The sequence below is a fragment of the Vanellus vanellus genome, assembly GCF_965231255.1.
Source record: "Vanellus vanellus genome assembly, chromosome: 5".
Lineage (NCBI taxonomy): Eukaryota > Metazoa > Chordata > Aves > Charadriiformes > Charadriidae > Vanellus > Vanellus vanellus.
In genome coordinates this window covers 333,359-349,114 of record NC_138910.1, presented here as the reverse complement: position 1 = coordinate 349,114, position 15,756 = coordinate 333,359, and the positions used below count along the sequence as shown (strand labels likewise).

The window sequence follows — 15,756 nt, the reverse complement described above, 5'->3', positions numbered from 1 at the left end:
TCTGCCCTAACCCGGTGGCAGACTGACGTGTGGGAATCTCACTTTGGGATGGAAAAACGGCACCTTCGGCTACTCTGGTAGCAGCATGCCAGCGGTACGGAGTTGGGCTCAGATCCTGCAGTTGCTTCAGCAATAATTCTTTCTTCTACAGTTGTTTTATTAAAATGGGTTTCTTTAGATGTGGCGGGGAGGCACTGACAGAAGGGGGCTGTTGTAGGATTGGGTGAAATCTCAATGAAGCAGAGTGTGTGTGTTCAGACGTGCACATACGTGATTATGATTGTATATCAGTGTGGGCAAACATACCTGAACATCCATGAAAATGTGTGTTGAGAGTTTGTTGTTTATGCATAGACAGCTTTTCAAAACAAAACTTACTGAACTTACTCCTAAATGTGAATTTGACGACAAGTTAGCTGATACGGTATTTAGGTAAACCCATGTGCCAAAGGAACGGAACTTGAAGCAAACCAGTTTTTTTGACCCAGGCATACAACTTTTTCTGCATCCAGCTTTTTTACAGTTTTCTGCGGTATGAAGCAACCTGTCTTTACACCCTTTCAGACATAGTTATTTCTGATGTATGGGAATAAGTATCTGTAAGTTGATTTTTGTTTTGTCTTGTCCCCTTTCCTTCCACTGCAGTGGTGTATGTACTTGGTAAAGGACAGAACTCGAGGGGGGGAAAAGCCCACAGTCTGCACCTGTCACATTAAAGTAGCAGAAAACTATTTTGGGAATGTTTGGAGCCAAGCAGGAAGAGGGCAAACAGGAGCATTAACTTTTGCGTCCTGGGAAGTAATCTGTGGTTTCACACTGTCTCAGGTACACTGAGCTGGAAATGTACAGCAATTGCGCTCTCAGTTTCCCTTTGTTTCTCAAGGTTTTCAGTCAGCCTCAGAAACAAAGTAAAAATTTGGTATTTTCTCCTCTTTTTCAGGTTGTTACCATCAAATAAATGTTATCTCTTTAAGCTCTGAAAGAGACTCCAAGTCCTTTAGAGGTTCCTCAGAAGGTCTCTTTCTCGTAAGAGGTGGCAGTCTGTGACTGGGAGCCTCTTAGCGTAACCCCCACCGGGACTTCTCCTTAGGACTTCTGCTTGGGCACACGGCTGCGTTCCTTGTTCTTTGCCTTTTGCCTTTGTTTCCTTAATGAACTTTTTTTTCGGTATTTAAGATAATCTCGTCTCTTTGTCTTTATTTCTATCCTGTGTTTCTTTCTAGCTGCCTCGGAAACGTCTCTCTGCTCTCTTCTGTGTTGTTTTGGCGGTTGATTGTGGTTGTATGTTGGCTGGTTTCTTTCCTGGAGGTTTTTAAATTCATCTCTGTAGCCACTGGGAGACTCTCTGCCTCTGGCCTCCCTTGGAAGGAGCTGACCTTTTTTATTTTAGTATAGCACAGAAACTCCCGAAGTTAGTGACACAATTCAGTAAATTGGAGCCAGAAGACTGTTCTTCGAACTCAAGCCCTAGAGGGTTACCTGCAAGGCTTGTCTGTGTCCATGATGAGGTGACAGCATAAAGAAAAAACTTCATAAGCTTCAGAATATAAACCAAAAGTACTTTTTAATGATGATTGATTTAGTAGAAGTTTTACTCACTACTCATTCTTAAATGCTTCAAAATGCTTCAGAGAGAGATTTGTATTAGTATTTCCTGTTGGTTTTACATGCTGCCAGCTGCTTTGCAGCATGTTATTACGTTTGTTTTCTTTAACTGTCCTAACGCCAGCAACGTGCCTGTGTTCTGGGATCTGCCTTTTTTGTTACTTAGTAAGCAAAAGACCATTCAGCATAAAATACTTGTAATGTATTTCAACGTGAAAAGAAAATCCTGTATATTGGATTTCTACAGAACATGCCCAATTATTTCAGATGGCTTTTTAGTCGCATGAGCATTGTTGTTCTGTTGACCCAATATCAGGCCTGAAGGAACATGAATAATGGAAGTATTGTGCTTAGTTTGCAGTGTTCTTCCTGCACTAAATCCCATCAGAAGTATAACATCAAATGTAGTACACGGTATGCCTGAAAACTTCATTGATTTCAGTAGAAATTAGTGTGGTAAGTAGTTGGGACTTTTACATTTCCCAGCTTAAGGGCTTGTTAGATGTTTATGTAGTGCTTAATTAACGGGACAAATTATTATGTCAACAAAAAGATAATGTTTAGAATGTAAAACTGTAGTGCTTTAAAGGTAAAGAATCTGGAGAAATGAGATCAGTGGTTTGGATTTCTGGATGATAAAATAAAAGGTATTGAAGTGCTTATGTATTCATATGCATCCTACTTTCAGTGAATGTCTTCAGTTTTTTTTTAATTTGGGCTACAAAAAAGTTCCATATTAATAAATTTTTCTTTGATGTTGTTTGGTTTTCCTGTAGATCAGACTTAGTTTTTTACAATACTCTTTTGAGACTTTGTTTCCTTTGTTTTTCCTCCTCCTTGTATTCCAGTATCTTTATATAAGTATCTTTGACCTAAATATGAGTGGACGAAGTTTTTGAATGTTAGGATAGAATGGATGCTTTTATTTCTGCATTATGTTTTGTTGTAGATTGGCGTATCTTGGGTATTTTGTTTATATGCCTTGCTGTTTAGCAACATTTTATACTAAACAAGTTGGTTGAAATCTGTGAATTTGAAATGTCTTCCTTTTTTACATATGATCAGATACAATTAAGAAATTGAGATTATACTAGTATTCTGTTTGAAAAATAAAATGGCTCTCAAAGGCATGAGCTGTGACCGACGGTGGGAGTTCTGCCATTCTTATTTTTCTTTCTCCCACTCCTGTGAGCATGGGCCAGTGGTACAAGCCTGACGCACAGCAATCGTGCGGCATTTGAACGATAAACATAAGTGTGCTGAAATTCACTGACACAGGGTTTTTTTTGCTAATGGCAACTAAATTGGGACTTTAAAAGTGAAGATGCTGTGCAGGAAGCCCTAATCTTTTGCTAGCAGCCAGTACTTAATCGTTATTTTAAAATTCTTTTCGGGGTTACTTCCCTGCAGCAGTAAAGGTTCAGCTCTGAGCTGAACTTATTTAGTTAAATGCAGAGCATTTAGCACCCAACAAAAGTCATCGGCTCCCTGAGCTCATTATTGGCTATTCACTCATTTATAGTGGAGATTTGGAATTGAGCAACTTTTAAACAACAAATATATTTAAACCCCACCTTTCTTGCACTATGTCTCGTTAAAGCTTTCAATCTGACTAATATAGTTGTAACCAGGCTGAGAGCATCAAGAGCTTCAGATACCCTTCTGGCAAATGCAAGGGCTTGAAACCATTGAATAAAATAGGTTTGCATTTTAAAACTAAATACGCAAATTCAGCTGGGTTTTGTGTCCAAACTCTCTACGATATTAGGCTTTGAATTTTAAGTGCAAAGGGACTTTGTGGTGCATAAGCTGCACATCCACTAGCTGGAACACTAAACTGGTACTGGAATACTTTCAAGCTTCAGTTTGACTTTTTGTTGTTACTCTAAAAATATCTTGCAACAGAAGAAGCATTGTTTCATGCTTAAAATATGGAGCTGGTTTTGATTAATCTCTGTTGCTTTGCCTACTTTCTGTGGCTGTTGACAGTTATTTAAGAGTTTAAACTCTTTTTCGCTGAGCAGCGAGTATTTCATGTAGCGAATGTCTTTTCCCAGAAGCTCATTCCAGTGACATATCCCATGTACACATAAATGGAAAAAAAAAATAATCTTCCCTTGAAACACATGAATAGAAATTACTTCAGAGGTCCTAATAACCTCTATCACTCTGTTTTCTTTAAAAAACAGTTGAGTTTTTTTAAGTAAGCTCTACAAGAGGATGTTAGTATTTTGTATACTGAAAAAGTAAGCCAGAGTTCAAAATTAAATGCCAGAAAGTGAGCAAATACTGTCAAGTATGAGCATAGTTGGCAAAGATTGTCCATTTGGACCTTTTATTCTAATCTTGACTTGGTTTGTTTCTCACTCACTGCACTTCACTGGTTGTTACTCCGGCTGTAATGAGTTTTCTTCCCGTTCCAGGCTAGTTACTCCCTTTTTTTGGTCTCTCTGGAGCATCAAGAGGAAGAGAATTGAATGTTGGTCTTCCCTAATGTGTGTATTTTACATGACAGACGCCTGTTTTCTTCTCCCTGAGGGCTAGCTCATGGACTGCTTTGCTCGCGTAAATTTTCCTTCGGCTCCTGATGGGTGGTGGTGGTGGTGTGAGCAGTTGCCTTGTCCTGACGGCCAAGACTGGGTCACCTGGCTCCTCCTCTCCTCCTAGGTTGCTTTCTCAGGGAGCTGGACGTACACACACACACATAAGCGTTTTGATTTCGAAAGGGAGATCCTTTAAGCGGCGATTATCAGTGTGTTGCTATTAAAATAAACCCCTTTATACATGGTCACTGAACTGTGCTGCAGAGTTCTGTCTGCAGTTGCTTGTCAGTTCTGTTGAAAAATAGGATGGGAATGGAATGTGGAAGAAAACTGTTTTTTAAAATATCAAAACTACTGTTTTTGATAATCCGTAAACAATTTCTTATTACTTAAGCGTAGTGATGCCTCGTTCTGGGAAGTGCTTTACGGCTGTATGGCTTTCTTTGTGCCATACCGCTAATTTCTGTTTCCCACTCAGAATTTCCTTCTGAACTTGTCTGTAAAGTCTCGTCTTTTCCTAACCTTTATTAGGATGTAACACGTCGGCCAAGCAGAATAACGTTTAATAAGACTGTCAGTAGCAACGTGTGAGCGCATCCGAATGCTGGATATTCCTGTTGGCAGAGGCAGTCTGTCTTTCCATGGTGCCGCGTGTGCGCGTCGATGGGTAGTTTGCTGCTTGAGCTGTTCCTCGAAACTCTGCAGGTTCCACAGCGGTGTCGCGGGGCGCTTGGTGCGAAGAGAACAGAAGCCCCATGTGAAGCGGCTAACAAATAACCCGGCAATAGTTACTGTCGTTACACTCTTCCCCACGCTCCCCATGTCGATGTGATTTAATTCCGTCTCAGCTTGGACCATTATGCTTGCTCTAAACCAGCAAAGGATTACGAGCTCACCTTTCCAGGCTTTCCTGGTAAAGGTTCTCCAGAGAGCGTTACGAGAGTTCCAGCGATGGCTGTGTACGCAGGAGGCATCGCAGAACCCAGCGCCACGGTCGCCAGCACTGTGTGCAGCCAGACTTTGAGTCTGAGGGGCTGGAGGGAGGCTCTGCCTCCCCCGCGCAACCTCTTCCGCCGCCCTGCCGCCCCACGGCTGTGAGCACAGCCCGGCGAGCGTGGCGGTGGCCCGGTCCCGCGGGGAGGGTCAGGGCAGCTGGCAGGCAGGGCAGTGGCGCGCAGGCTGGGGCTGAGCCAGCCCCCGGGTCAGTGCTGGCTGTCTTCTCCTCTGTCGAGAGCACCCACTGCTCGTCTTCACCGGCTGTTGGTCCCCGGGGACTGTTGGCACAAGCCAGCACTGGCTGTGGTGGACACGTAGCCCTCCTAAACCAGTGCGATTCACGTGCAAAGTTTGCAGGTGTCACATGGCAAAGTTTCTTTACTGCTGCTTTGCTTCCAGTTCGTGCCAGAGCAATCTGGTCGGAGCTGGGCTCTTACAGCCAAGTTCTCCTGGGTTTGGGAGGTGTTGTCAGCGCGCTTCACCCTGTGGTGCTCGTGAGGAACCTTCTTCAGCAAGAGGATCCTGTGGTGCTAACACGTCTTTTTGTTGGGTCTTTTTAAACATCTTAAGCAGAACTGCAGAACTTAAGATTTCTTCTGCTGTAGCACAGTTTTATATCAGATATATTTTTTAAGTGGGTTGGGAGTCTTTTGTTTCACTTCAGTAAATAGGTTAGGGGAGCAAAAGGCAGGGTCGGCTGTCTCGGAAATACGTACGGAGAGAAGCCTGTGGAACCTCGTCGGTTCTGCAGTCGCTGTCAGTATTCAGTCTGAAGGAGTCTGCCTTTCACTCCTTTGAAGGTTGCGGTCCTATTCCTTCACGTTAAAATAATCTAAATTCCAACATCTGCACCAAACTCCAGTTTACGCGTATTTTGGTAGTTAGCACTTTCCTGGTTTCTAAGCAACTTAGGCTGAATGAAGGATTGGATGTGTTTTATTATGTTTAATACTGACATACACACTGTAAAGGTTTTATTTTAGTTATCTTCTCTATTCAATAGGAGGATTAGTTTAATCTTAAAGTTCAAGTTCTCTTTTAGGATTTTAGGTGCTAAAAAATCATTAATTTAGTCATCCATCCTTGTATCTTTTTGTATCTTAAAGAAAAAAAAAAAGTAGTTTGTTAATCAGATTATGCCTTTCAGTTGCATCCCTAGGTGCAACTAAACTGGGATTTGATTTCCGTTCTCAAAGCTTTTTGTGTGTGGTTTTTAAAGCTATTAAGTTGTTTCCATGGTTACTTTGACCACTGCGTAAGAACTCTGGTGTTGATTGATGCTTATGAAACTTTTTTGTCCGGAGGCTACTTGGCAGTGGAAAACGTACAACTCCGAGGTTTTAAAAATAAGAAACTGGGATTTCGCAGGACCTTTCCTTATGTTTTAGCTTGACATTATTAAAGAACTTGTGAGAGCTCATCTTCCCTCAATTCCAGAAATTATGTTTGTCTGGTTTACATTGGGGTAGAGACCAAGAAGCGTAATGTAAATTTGTAATGTAAAGTATTGTTCTGGTAGCTAAAATATGTGAAATTATAAACCTTAAAGTTAGTAACAAATAATTCTGTGTGCATCAGTGTGTGGCATCTGGTTATATTCCAGCATTGTAACAAATTGTATTTTGACAGCTGTTACTCATGATTTTTCTAGTATTGTTTCCCTGATACCAAGTAGTTGTGTGGGAAGCGTAACGTATTACCTTCTGGATCCCACAGCTTGTGTCTGTCTTGTCATATATGTAGATCCAAGTGTCTTATGGGATTTTTGCTGTAAGTTGAATGAAATGCGTAGATTTGGTCATCAGCCCAATTTATACAAAATAGAAAATGCAGGGCTAGGGTAAATCACATACACAGGGCAGATTCAGAGGCTTAGGAGAGGATGGTGTAAGCATATAAAACGAAGCTTGCCATCCCACATTGTCACACGTGTAATTCAGCTGTAGCCAGCCGTCAACACCACCACTTGTGTGGATCTAGAACCTCCCTTTGTGCTGAACTGTGAGCATCAAGTGCTGTAGGTCCGTTTAGAGAGCCCATAGGACCAAGAGACAGAGGTCATCTGCCCCTGATTTCGTCCTGTACCTCGCACTGCGCTACAGACCCGTGATGAAATTGGGTACGTCTGAGGCGAGTGCTTTAATACTCGGTTGAGCCGGATCGTCTCTGTGGCAGCGCGGCGTCTCGCGCTCCGAACTGGGCACGAAGCAGCCGCAGCTGCTGCCGGGGCTCCGTTGTGCGTGGGGAGGAAAGGTGAGCCTCCCCCAGCGTCGGCGAGAGCCAGGGGCTTCCCTCATCTCCTCCTACGCACGTACTTCCTTCTGTCCCCGCACCCCTTTTCTTTACCTCTTGCTGCCTTGTGGGGGTGAGTATGACCACCCCGTTAGGGAGAAGGCCAGTGGGAAGAACAGCCCTGAGGAGGTGCGTAGGGAAGAGGGGAGACCAAGCGTGCAGCTCTCCTGCTTACCCTTACCGGCCTCTGGCAGGTTGTGGGCTTGGGAGCCGAAAGTAGCTCTTGGTTACCATCCGCAGATCACCGCTCTGGGAGCAGCCCCCCGCGTCCACCTGAGGGTTTAGCGTTCAGCCGCCACAGGTCTCCATTTACTCTTTATTACCGTTGTTCCTGGGTCGTGGGGGTCCACGGGGGGTTGTCCTCCTGGTCGAAGACCCGGTTTGGGCCTGTGGCCGGGACAGTATTTGGAGGGTTGTAGTGTATGAGTTCCATTGGTTCCCCTTCTATGCCTATTCGTGTGTTTTGAGGTCGCAAATGGGGGACGGGACTGTTAGCTAGTGTCACATTTACTTAACAGTTTTTTAGAAAGGTCCTGGAGCAGCAGCCGTGCAGTTTCTGCTTTCTTGGAGTGATTTGTGTCTAATAGCTGTCTGCTATTCCATAATATCCTAATCATTTTTCTTTTATATCATGCTTTTTTCTGCTTCAGTAGAATACGTTACTGCTTAATCACGTTCCAGCATCACTGAGGTTATGATGTCCTCGTAGGTTGAAGCCAGTGTGGTTGGGTTTTCTCAAGGTGTGATTTTTTTTTTTATTTTATTTATTTTTTTTGCTCTAAAGAGCTATTGTATCTTAACAGCATGGGTATGTGAGTGACAATAAGCAAAAGCTTGTTGTGAAAACAGGAAAATAAGTGATTGAAAAGAACTTCCATGGTATGCATTTTGGGGTTTTTATTTTAAGTCATACTGCTCTTAGCATGCGAGTCATGAAAGCCCAATCTTTGTACCTCTCCCCGCAGTATCTGTGGTGCTGTCAGAAAAATATAATAGTCGGGAAAATCAGAGTACTGCTGTAACAAAAATTCCTAAGATAGAGTGGCATATATATATAGAGAGAGATAGATTGTAAAATATCTTTCAAGTTACTGTCACGATGAGATAACCTAAACTTATTGATTGGAGTTATGCCAGCAGTGTACTTAGCCCCAACTAGCTCTCTTCTGTCATGTAACGTTTCATATACGATAGAGAAGGATAAATTAAAATTAATTCACAAGTCTCCTAAGAAGACAATGAATAAACACTGATTGTTTGTGTTATAGTAAAAGGGAAAATAGAAATTAGGGAATTGTAGACAGATTTACTAAGCCTGAAGGAGGTAAGTTAGTTTGTTGTTCTCTTGTCTCTTGCACCCCCTTGCTAGCATTCCAGCGGGAATACTTACACAAATTCCAAATTACAACCTCGGCAACGTATCTAGTAAAAAACTCTAACAAGAATGCCAGTATTTTTTTTTAATTGTAGTTAGCTGCGTTATCGTGCTATGTCCTTGCTTTTTGCTTATGTTCAAAGGAAAAAAATGGAATATCACAGCAGGTTTCTCTGTGTGTTCTTCAACAATGTATGAAGCAAACTCACATATACTGTATTGCCTAATAAATAATAATATACCTAATGTTAAATCTGTTTAAAAACAGCTATTGCAAATAAGTTCCATTTCTAAAAGAACAGAGAAAGAAAATCCTTAGCTTCTTGGTTTCTGCTGAAAGTGAATGGGAACTCAGTAATTTAGATGTCTTGGTGTTTCAGAAAAAAATCTCATATATGTGATTATAGTGTCTAAAATATTTAGTCTTTATTTTAAATATATACTTAAGCTGTATGTTTTTGTTTTTGTTTTTATTTTTTTTAAGAGTGCTGTGTAACAGCTAGCTTTCTAAAACAATCAAGCTGCTTTTCTAGTTCCCAGGATTTTAAACCAGTATTTCTACTCCTATAATACTTGCAATGGACTTCAAAAAAGAGTATAAAGTTACAGTTACTTAGTTTTTAATTTCCATCCTGGCTTGATGAAACTAGAGTTGTTTCTTTAAAATCATTGCCTGTTACTATGATCTTTGTTTCAACAGAGAGGAGAACTTCTGGAAGGTGGTAGTTTAGTTGGTTTCAGAGGAATGAGAGAGTAAGTTTTACAGTTACAAAATGTTAAGAAAGGTTTGAATCTGGGATTGCATTCTTCAAGGTCACGTATCATTCATAGCCCTCATGGTTCTTGTGAGGGGAAAAAAGTATGTCTAGGGAAAAACTCCAAATAATCTTAAATATATGCATCTTTGGAAATAGGGAATTGGATTTTAACGTTCAGGCGTTTGGTTTTCTCGTCTTCCGTGCATACCTCTAAAAAAGAGAGCAGTAGTTAAATTGGCAAAAGTATTTTTTTCTTTTCTCAAAGGGTCAGGTTTGTTTTGTCCTTCTGACGGAGTGTGGAAGTTCGTTGTGTGCTGTTAACGCTGCCTGTGGTGGAATGTGGTAGGAGAACAGCTGCTAAAAATTGAAGGCAACAGTTGAATGGCAACAGAATGAACAACAAACAGGGATCTTATAGAGCCACATTTGTCTGCAGTGTTCCCTTACTGCAAGAAGATAAACCTGGTATGAGGGTTTGCTGTGAACCAATAGCTTGTTTCTTCCTTAGGTAAAAAAATCGCTGTTGCTGTCAAATTGCACATAATCGGACCTCTCCGTTTTAAAACGAAAAAATAAAGCTTAGACTGGCCGTCTATGGGTGTACCTTTTAGTGATCCACCTTTTAATTGAGTGTAAGGGTAACCCAACTAAATTCCTCCTTTAACTAGTTCAGTAAACAATATTTTCAGATGGCCTTGACTTTCAGGATATCACGGTGATCCTAAGATACCTTTTCAGCTGTAAAAATATTTTTCTCTTCATAGGAAAATTGGTTTCACCTCTAAGAGTGAAATCTGAAAAGTACTTACTTTCTTGAAAGGGAGGTTTTGCTTCCCCTGTGCCGTCTCTATTACGGTAAGATAAAGTCTGGCTTCCCTGTGTATTTAAATTTTTCTAGTGGTTGTCTGGATTCTGCAGCGGAGGGTGCACAGTAAAACAAGTAACGCTGAATTGTTGCTGGCAAATACGTTTTCCTGTGTTAAATGCTTGTGTTTTGATGCAACTCTCTGCTTTTTATTTTGGTATAGCACATAACAGATGACAAAATTTTATTTTTAGCAGGTGACTCCTGCCCAGAGAACGCCGTGCAGGTTATAGCAACATCTGGCCACAATGCAGATTTTCCCGTTGGCCATCAGCCAGTCTCCGAGGCCACTTATAGAATGAACTTGGCTAAAGGAGTCTCAATGTCGCTGCCATCTTCGCCTCTGCTGCCACGCCAGTCCTATTTGATGCAGTCGAGATCAAACAAAAAGTCTCCAGGTAAAATGAAACTGATGAGCAACTAAAATCTTCGTAGCGCTTTAACTCAGTTTTTGATAACACTTTATATAAAAGCAGTGCAGTAAAATGATGTTAATCTTTTTGCAATAAGAACAAGAACGCTGAATGCTTTTTTCATGTTCTCAGGGGGAAAAAGGTAATTGGTGATTAAATAGAATATATTATGTCATACGGCAAAGAATTACTCTAATTGGCATTGCAGATACCTATATTGAAATGTCTGAATATGTTTAAAACTGGTTATTTATGATTAGTATATCAGTTAGGTAGAAGGCAGCTGCAAAAACCTTTGTTTATGGGTGGGTTAGTGACTGCGTAAGAGTGAACACTGTTTGTGGCTTTTACAGTTAATTTATTTTACTACGTGCAGAAATGTATTTCTAGGTAAGTTGCTGCTGAAGTTGTGATGAGAAACTTGTTAATTTTCAGCAGTTGTGTCCTTAGTAATGACTGCATACTCATGTGTGAGCCTTGCTAAATAAGGTGCTCCATCTGGTTCCCTTTTTATCAGCATTCTGGACATATAAATCATTCCAACACGCTAACATCACTTGGGTGCCTTCAGGTCAAAGCTGGAGCGTCGAGTGAGATTGTCCATATTCCTCTTACTTCTGCAGACACTCAACAGTTTTGAGGTTCTTTGTTGTAGAGTTCATAAGGTCTAGGAACAGAGAGTGTCGAAAGTTGGGTTTTGTCAGCACTGAGAAATGTCTTCATTAATGACCCATTTTACATAAAATTAAAGAAAAAATGTCGCTCAAAGAATTGCCACAGGATAGCAAATGCAGTTTGTTAAAAGTATTCTTGGTTTAAGGTGCCTATCAGCATTTATGTTTTCCTTTCAGAATTTAAAAATTGTAATCTCACTTCATGTTTACATAATTTTGGGTTGGCTTTGACAGTTCACATAAAAATTTTGAGCCACAGAATGGTATTTTGTTGGTTTGTGTCTTACTGCGAGCGATTTGTGTGCTGAACAACTGTAAAAGGTAGGCTGAAGTCCTGGTAATGGAGAAGGAGATGTGATTTCTGCCAAAGACTTAAGTGAGGGTCAGGATCTAACTCCTCTTTTTATCACTGTGGGGAAAATTTAACTGCATTTTAGGTATCTTAGAGATAATATCTCACCAACCTCCCCGTTCCGTGATTTAGTATAGTGACAGACATTTTTATCAACAGAGTATAGGCTGCTAACGGTTCCTCTTGCAGAAACTGTGTTACAGTTTTGAATGAAAAGCCACATTCACAATGGCTTCAAAGTCATTGCACTGTGATATATAGCCAAAGAAAAAGATTTCTTAAGATTATGAAGTGCTGTGCATGCATTGGCATTTATGTATCATTATTTTGTACAAATACCTAACCGGGTGATGGGAAGCTGGTGGAAGCGTTCTGTGCAATTCCTTTGACTTCCGACAAACTGTAGCTGATGGAAGATGATTTAATATAAATTATCTGTCTAGTATGTGCGGGGGGAATAATAAAAAGAGAAGTGTATACTCGGGTACTGATTTTAAATCTGGTTTAGTAGCTTACGAATATCGTGTTACAGAATTTTTCAGGATATGGCGGATGAAGGAAGCAAGGATTGCATGGAAAGTTAGAGTAGTAGTCTGAAGTTAAGATATAGCCATGAAATTATCTAGCCAGTGGTAGAACAAAATTCTAATTTCAGTCCTGTCAGTTTACAGGTGAAGACAAAGCAGCTACTTAGACGTGTATTTTTCAGTGTAAATCATATCATTAATATTTTTTAAAGTCTTTGAAACTGTGTAATAGAGCAGAGGGAAAGATTGTCCCTTGACATGTCATCATTTGTGCTACCTTTGTTCTGTAGTTCTGTTCGTATAACCCAGGCATGGTGATGGCCATATATAAAAGGTGATACCCTTGCACAACTTATTTCCTTGAAATAAAAGTCTGTTTAGTGTCCGCTAGACTGAAGCGATATACTGCATGTAGACTCGGTGGTAATGATTAAAGAGTACATTCACTGAATGCTATCCAGGTTTTAATGAAGAGGTTTTCATAACTTTTTATTGAGTCTGAGCAGTTTTAGTTAAAAATTTTGCTTAGTAGATTAAAAAGAGTCAGATTATCCTGACAGTGTGTTTCAGACTTACGAATTCAAAAATAAAAGTTGTAGTTAACCAGTAGTTAATTGCACTAATGTTCCTGAAAATGTCTGTATTTGAGGGCTTCATACTCGGTACATTGCCACTCTTCCAGCAGATCTCTCTGTGCTCTAGCTTGCATTTATCTACTCCCGCATCTATATTTGCTGATTTAAAAATACCTACTTAATTATGCTTATATTATCAGTGAATAAAAATAAGTTTCCTGGTTAAATAATTTTAAAATGATGCATGGAAGAACATTCTGCAGTAAGAAATGAACTGTAAAATGCTTGACATTTTTGTGCAACTGGTATTGACATTCAGACTCTCTCACAGAATTAGGCTCTAGTTGGTGATGTCTGGAACAGAAAAATCTTCAGTGTAAATTAAGTGACAAGTTGCTCTTACTGCTTTCCCTTGCGTTGCCCTTTCTGCGTATTTCCAAGTGGCTGTTAATCTGTGCCTTCAGGGGGGTATTTTTGGTTTTGTTTTTTGTTCTGATTCCACCTCTTTGCTTGGCTTCGCTACTGCCTGAGCAGCAAACATTTCTGTCCACTGTCATTTCTTTAAAATGTGTCAGCATTTTGAGTAGGTCTTCAGCAGGCTTTTTCCTTCTGTAATTGGTTCGTCTACTCACAAGCTGGTTATCCATCTCATAAAACTCTTGAAAAAACAGCATTTTAGTTCCACCAAAAGTGATTTAGTTAATGATGGAAGTATGTTTTATACTTAATTTCCTATCTTTTTAGAAAGTTCCACGCTCATAGATGGGTGGTGCTTGAAAGAACAAAGTCTTTGACTGTGTCTTGTTAAGCAAAAGGTATTGCAAACATTTTGAACATCTCAGTAAATTTTGGTAATTTACTGTATCCTTTAGCAGTAGTACCATGTGAAAAACAACAACAGTCACCAAAATATAAGGCCAGTTTGTAAATTTGCATTCAAGCAATGTATAAATCCAAACAGAAACGGTTTAATTTATAATTTAAAATGATGGAAATGTACTTTTTTTCCCCTTCCTGTCAGGCATATTCTTACTTGTGTGAACGTTTGCTCATTTTGAAAGTTATTTTACCTTCCAGGTTGCTTCAGGTTTTTTTTTTTTGGTTATCTTTTTTTTTTTTTTTTTTTTTTTAAATTAAAAATGCACTGGTAGGAAAACAATGTTATGCTTGAAATGATTTTCCCTGTGAATGTTGTATACCTCTTTGTAGTTTTCTACTGCTGGTGACTCGGGGAGTAGAACGCTTTTGCCGGGCTGGATTGGCCGCAGCGGGACTGCGGGGAGTGTGGTGTTCTCCTGCTGTCCCTGTCGACTGGGAGGATTTTGTTCCGTTGTAGGCATGTTTGTTCTGTGGATAATGTAATTATCAGTTCTCGGGTTTGGACTCATCTCACTGAGAGAAGCACTTAGATGCCTTCATGCTTCGCAAGTGAGAGGTGTCTGTTCAGAACAGATTTGGAAATGGCTCCTCTGGGCACCCCCTGGACCAACACAGGGCGTTCTGGTGTCTCTTTGAGACCGCTGTCCTGGTCTCTGGCGTCCCACTCCTCGTGTGCCTTCTCTGGTCCCCTCTAGGTAGGGGGCTCTAGGTAGGGGGCTGGGCTTGAGACTGCGCTGCTCAGTCCTCGTATGCTGGAGACTGGTGTGTTGGTGCCACTGGCTGCTTTATTGCTCCCGCCGCAGTGGGCAGGCGTGGTGACAGTGACCGCGCCGGGAGGGGCACCTTTGCTGCAGCGCGTGTGGTCACAGCCGCGTTTTTGCCCATCCACTGCCAGTAGGTCAGGCGCTGGAACCCACAGCCCGTGGGCAGGCAGAACTCGGGAGAGCAAGCTGAGCTGCTTTGCTGGGACACGGAGAGCTGCTCAGCCCCCTTGGCGCAATCCCCTGTGAGTAACAGTGCGTTTTAATTATTTGCATAGGAGGTGTGGGAGCTTTCTCTTTGTGTGAAGAGCGTGGAAGAGTGCCAGCGCTTCTGGCCCCAGTTCAGTCCTCAACTCTAACTATAAAAGGAGGGAAGAGAGAAACTATATCTTAAATTACCAAGGAGGCTAAAATTATTGGCAGAACTAAAGCGACCGGTTTATTTGGAGTCAACAGCATCCTTAATGAAATAGTTCCTTGAGGAGGAGGTGGGTAAAAGAGCAGAAACAGAACAGGGAAGAAGCTGTCAGCAGGACAGCTCTGGGCAGGGGAGCAGTGAATGAAAAACTGTCACCGTAAGTTGGAGTTCTACCATAAAGCTGGAATGAACATCACTTGGATTGGTAATCTTCCAGGTGTGCAACTAAACCAATGTTCAAGTTCTTAACAGAGTAATAGTTGATTGTACTCCGCTTTAGGAGCGTCAACTAAAGGAACTAAAGGATTGATAAAGGAAGTTCCAAAAAATCGGCTGGAGTTTAAAGTGTGAATGAAAGATACTGCTGCTGTCCTCGAAGTAAACGTTTACTGACTTAGATTATTGATAGCATCGCGCTTGAACAGAGAAAGGACGCAGCTTTACTTTTGAAGACATCAGTGAATGCCAGAGACGACTGCTAGAAGAGTCTTCCGTGAATGTGCAGTAGAACTCTTAGTTAGTTTTTAAATTAAACTTTTAATTAAAACTTTTAATTAACAAACAAATTAATCAGCATACCTGATACCTGAGACTAGACTAAGCGAGAGGACTGGTTTCACCTCAGGCTGCAGTTTGCGCACCGATCTTGCAAGCACCGGGAAGCAGTTCCTCGCCCATGCAGTAGCTGTCCCAGCGCGAGGTCCTGCCGCTGCGCCGGGGCGG

At 41.2% G+C, this 15,756-nt stretch overlaps 1 protein-coding gene across 1 annotated transcript in view; it reads left to right on the top strand.

Annotated features, from left to right (window-relative positions):
* The window catches only part of TANC1 (tetratricopeptide repeat, ankyrin repeat and coiled-coil containing 1), a gene marked incomplete at its 5' end in the record, with an annotated part of 80,344 nt that overhangs the window by 3,396 nt on the left and 61,192 nt on the right, over positions 1-15,756 (top strand). The window contains one exon of the mRNA XM_082483900.1: positions 10,629-10,832. Within this exon, the coding sequence (XP_082340026.1) occupies positions 10,629-10,832 (204 nt within the window). The remainder of the gene's footprint in view (positions 1-10,628; positions 10,833-15,756) is intronic.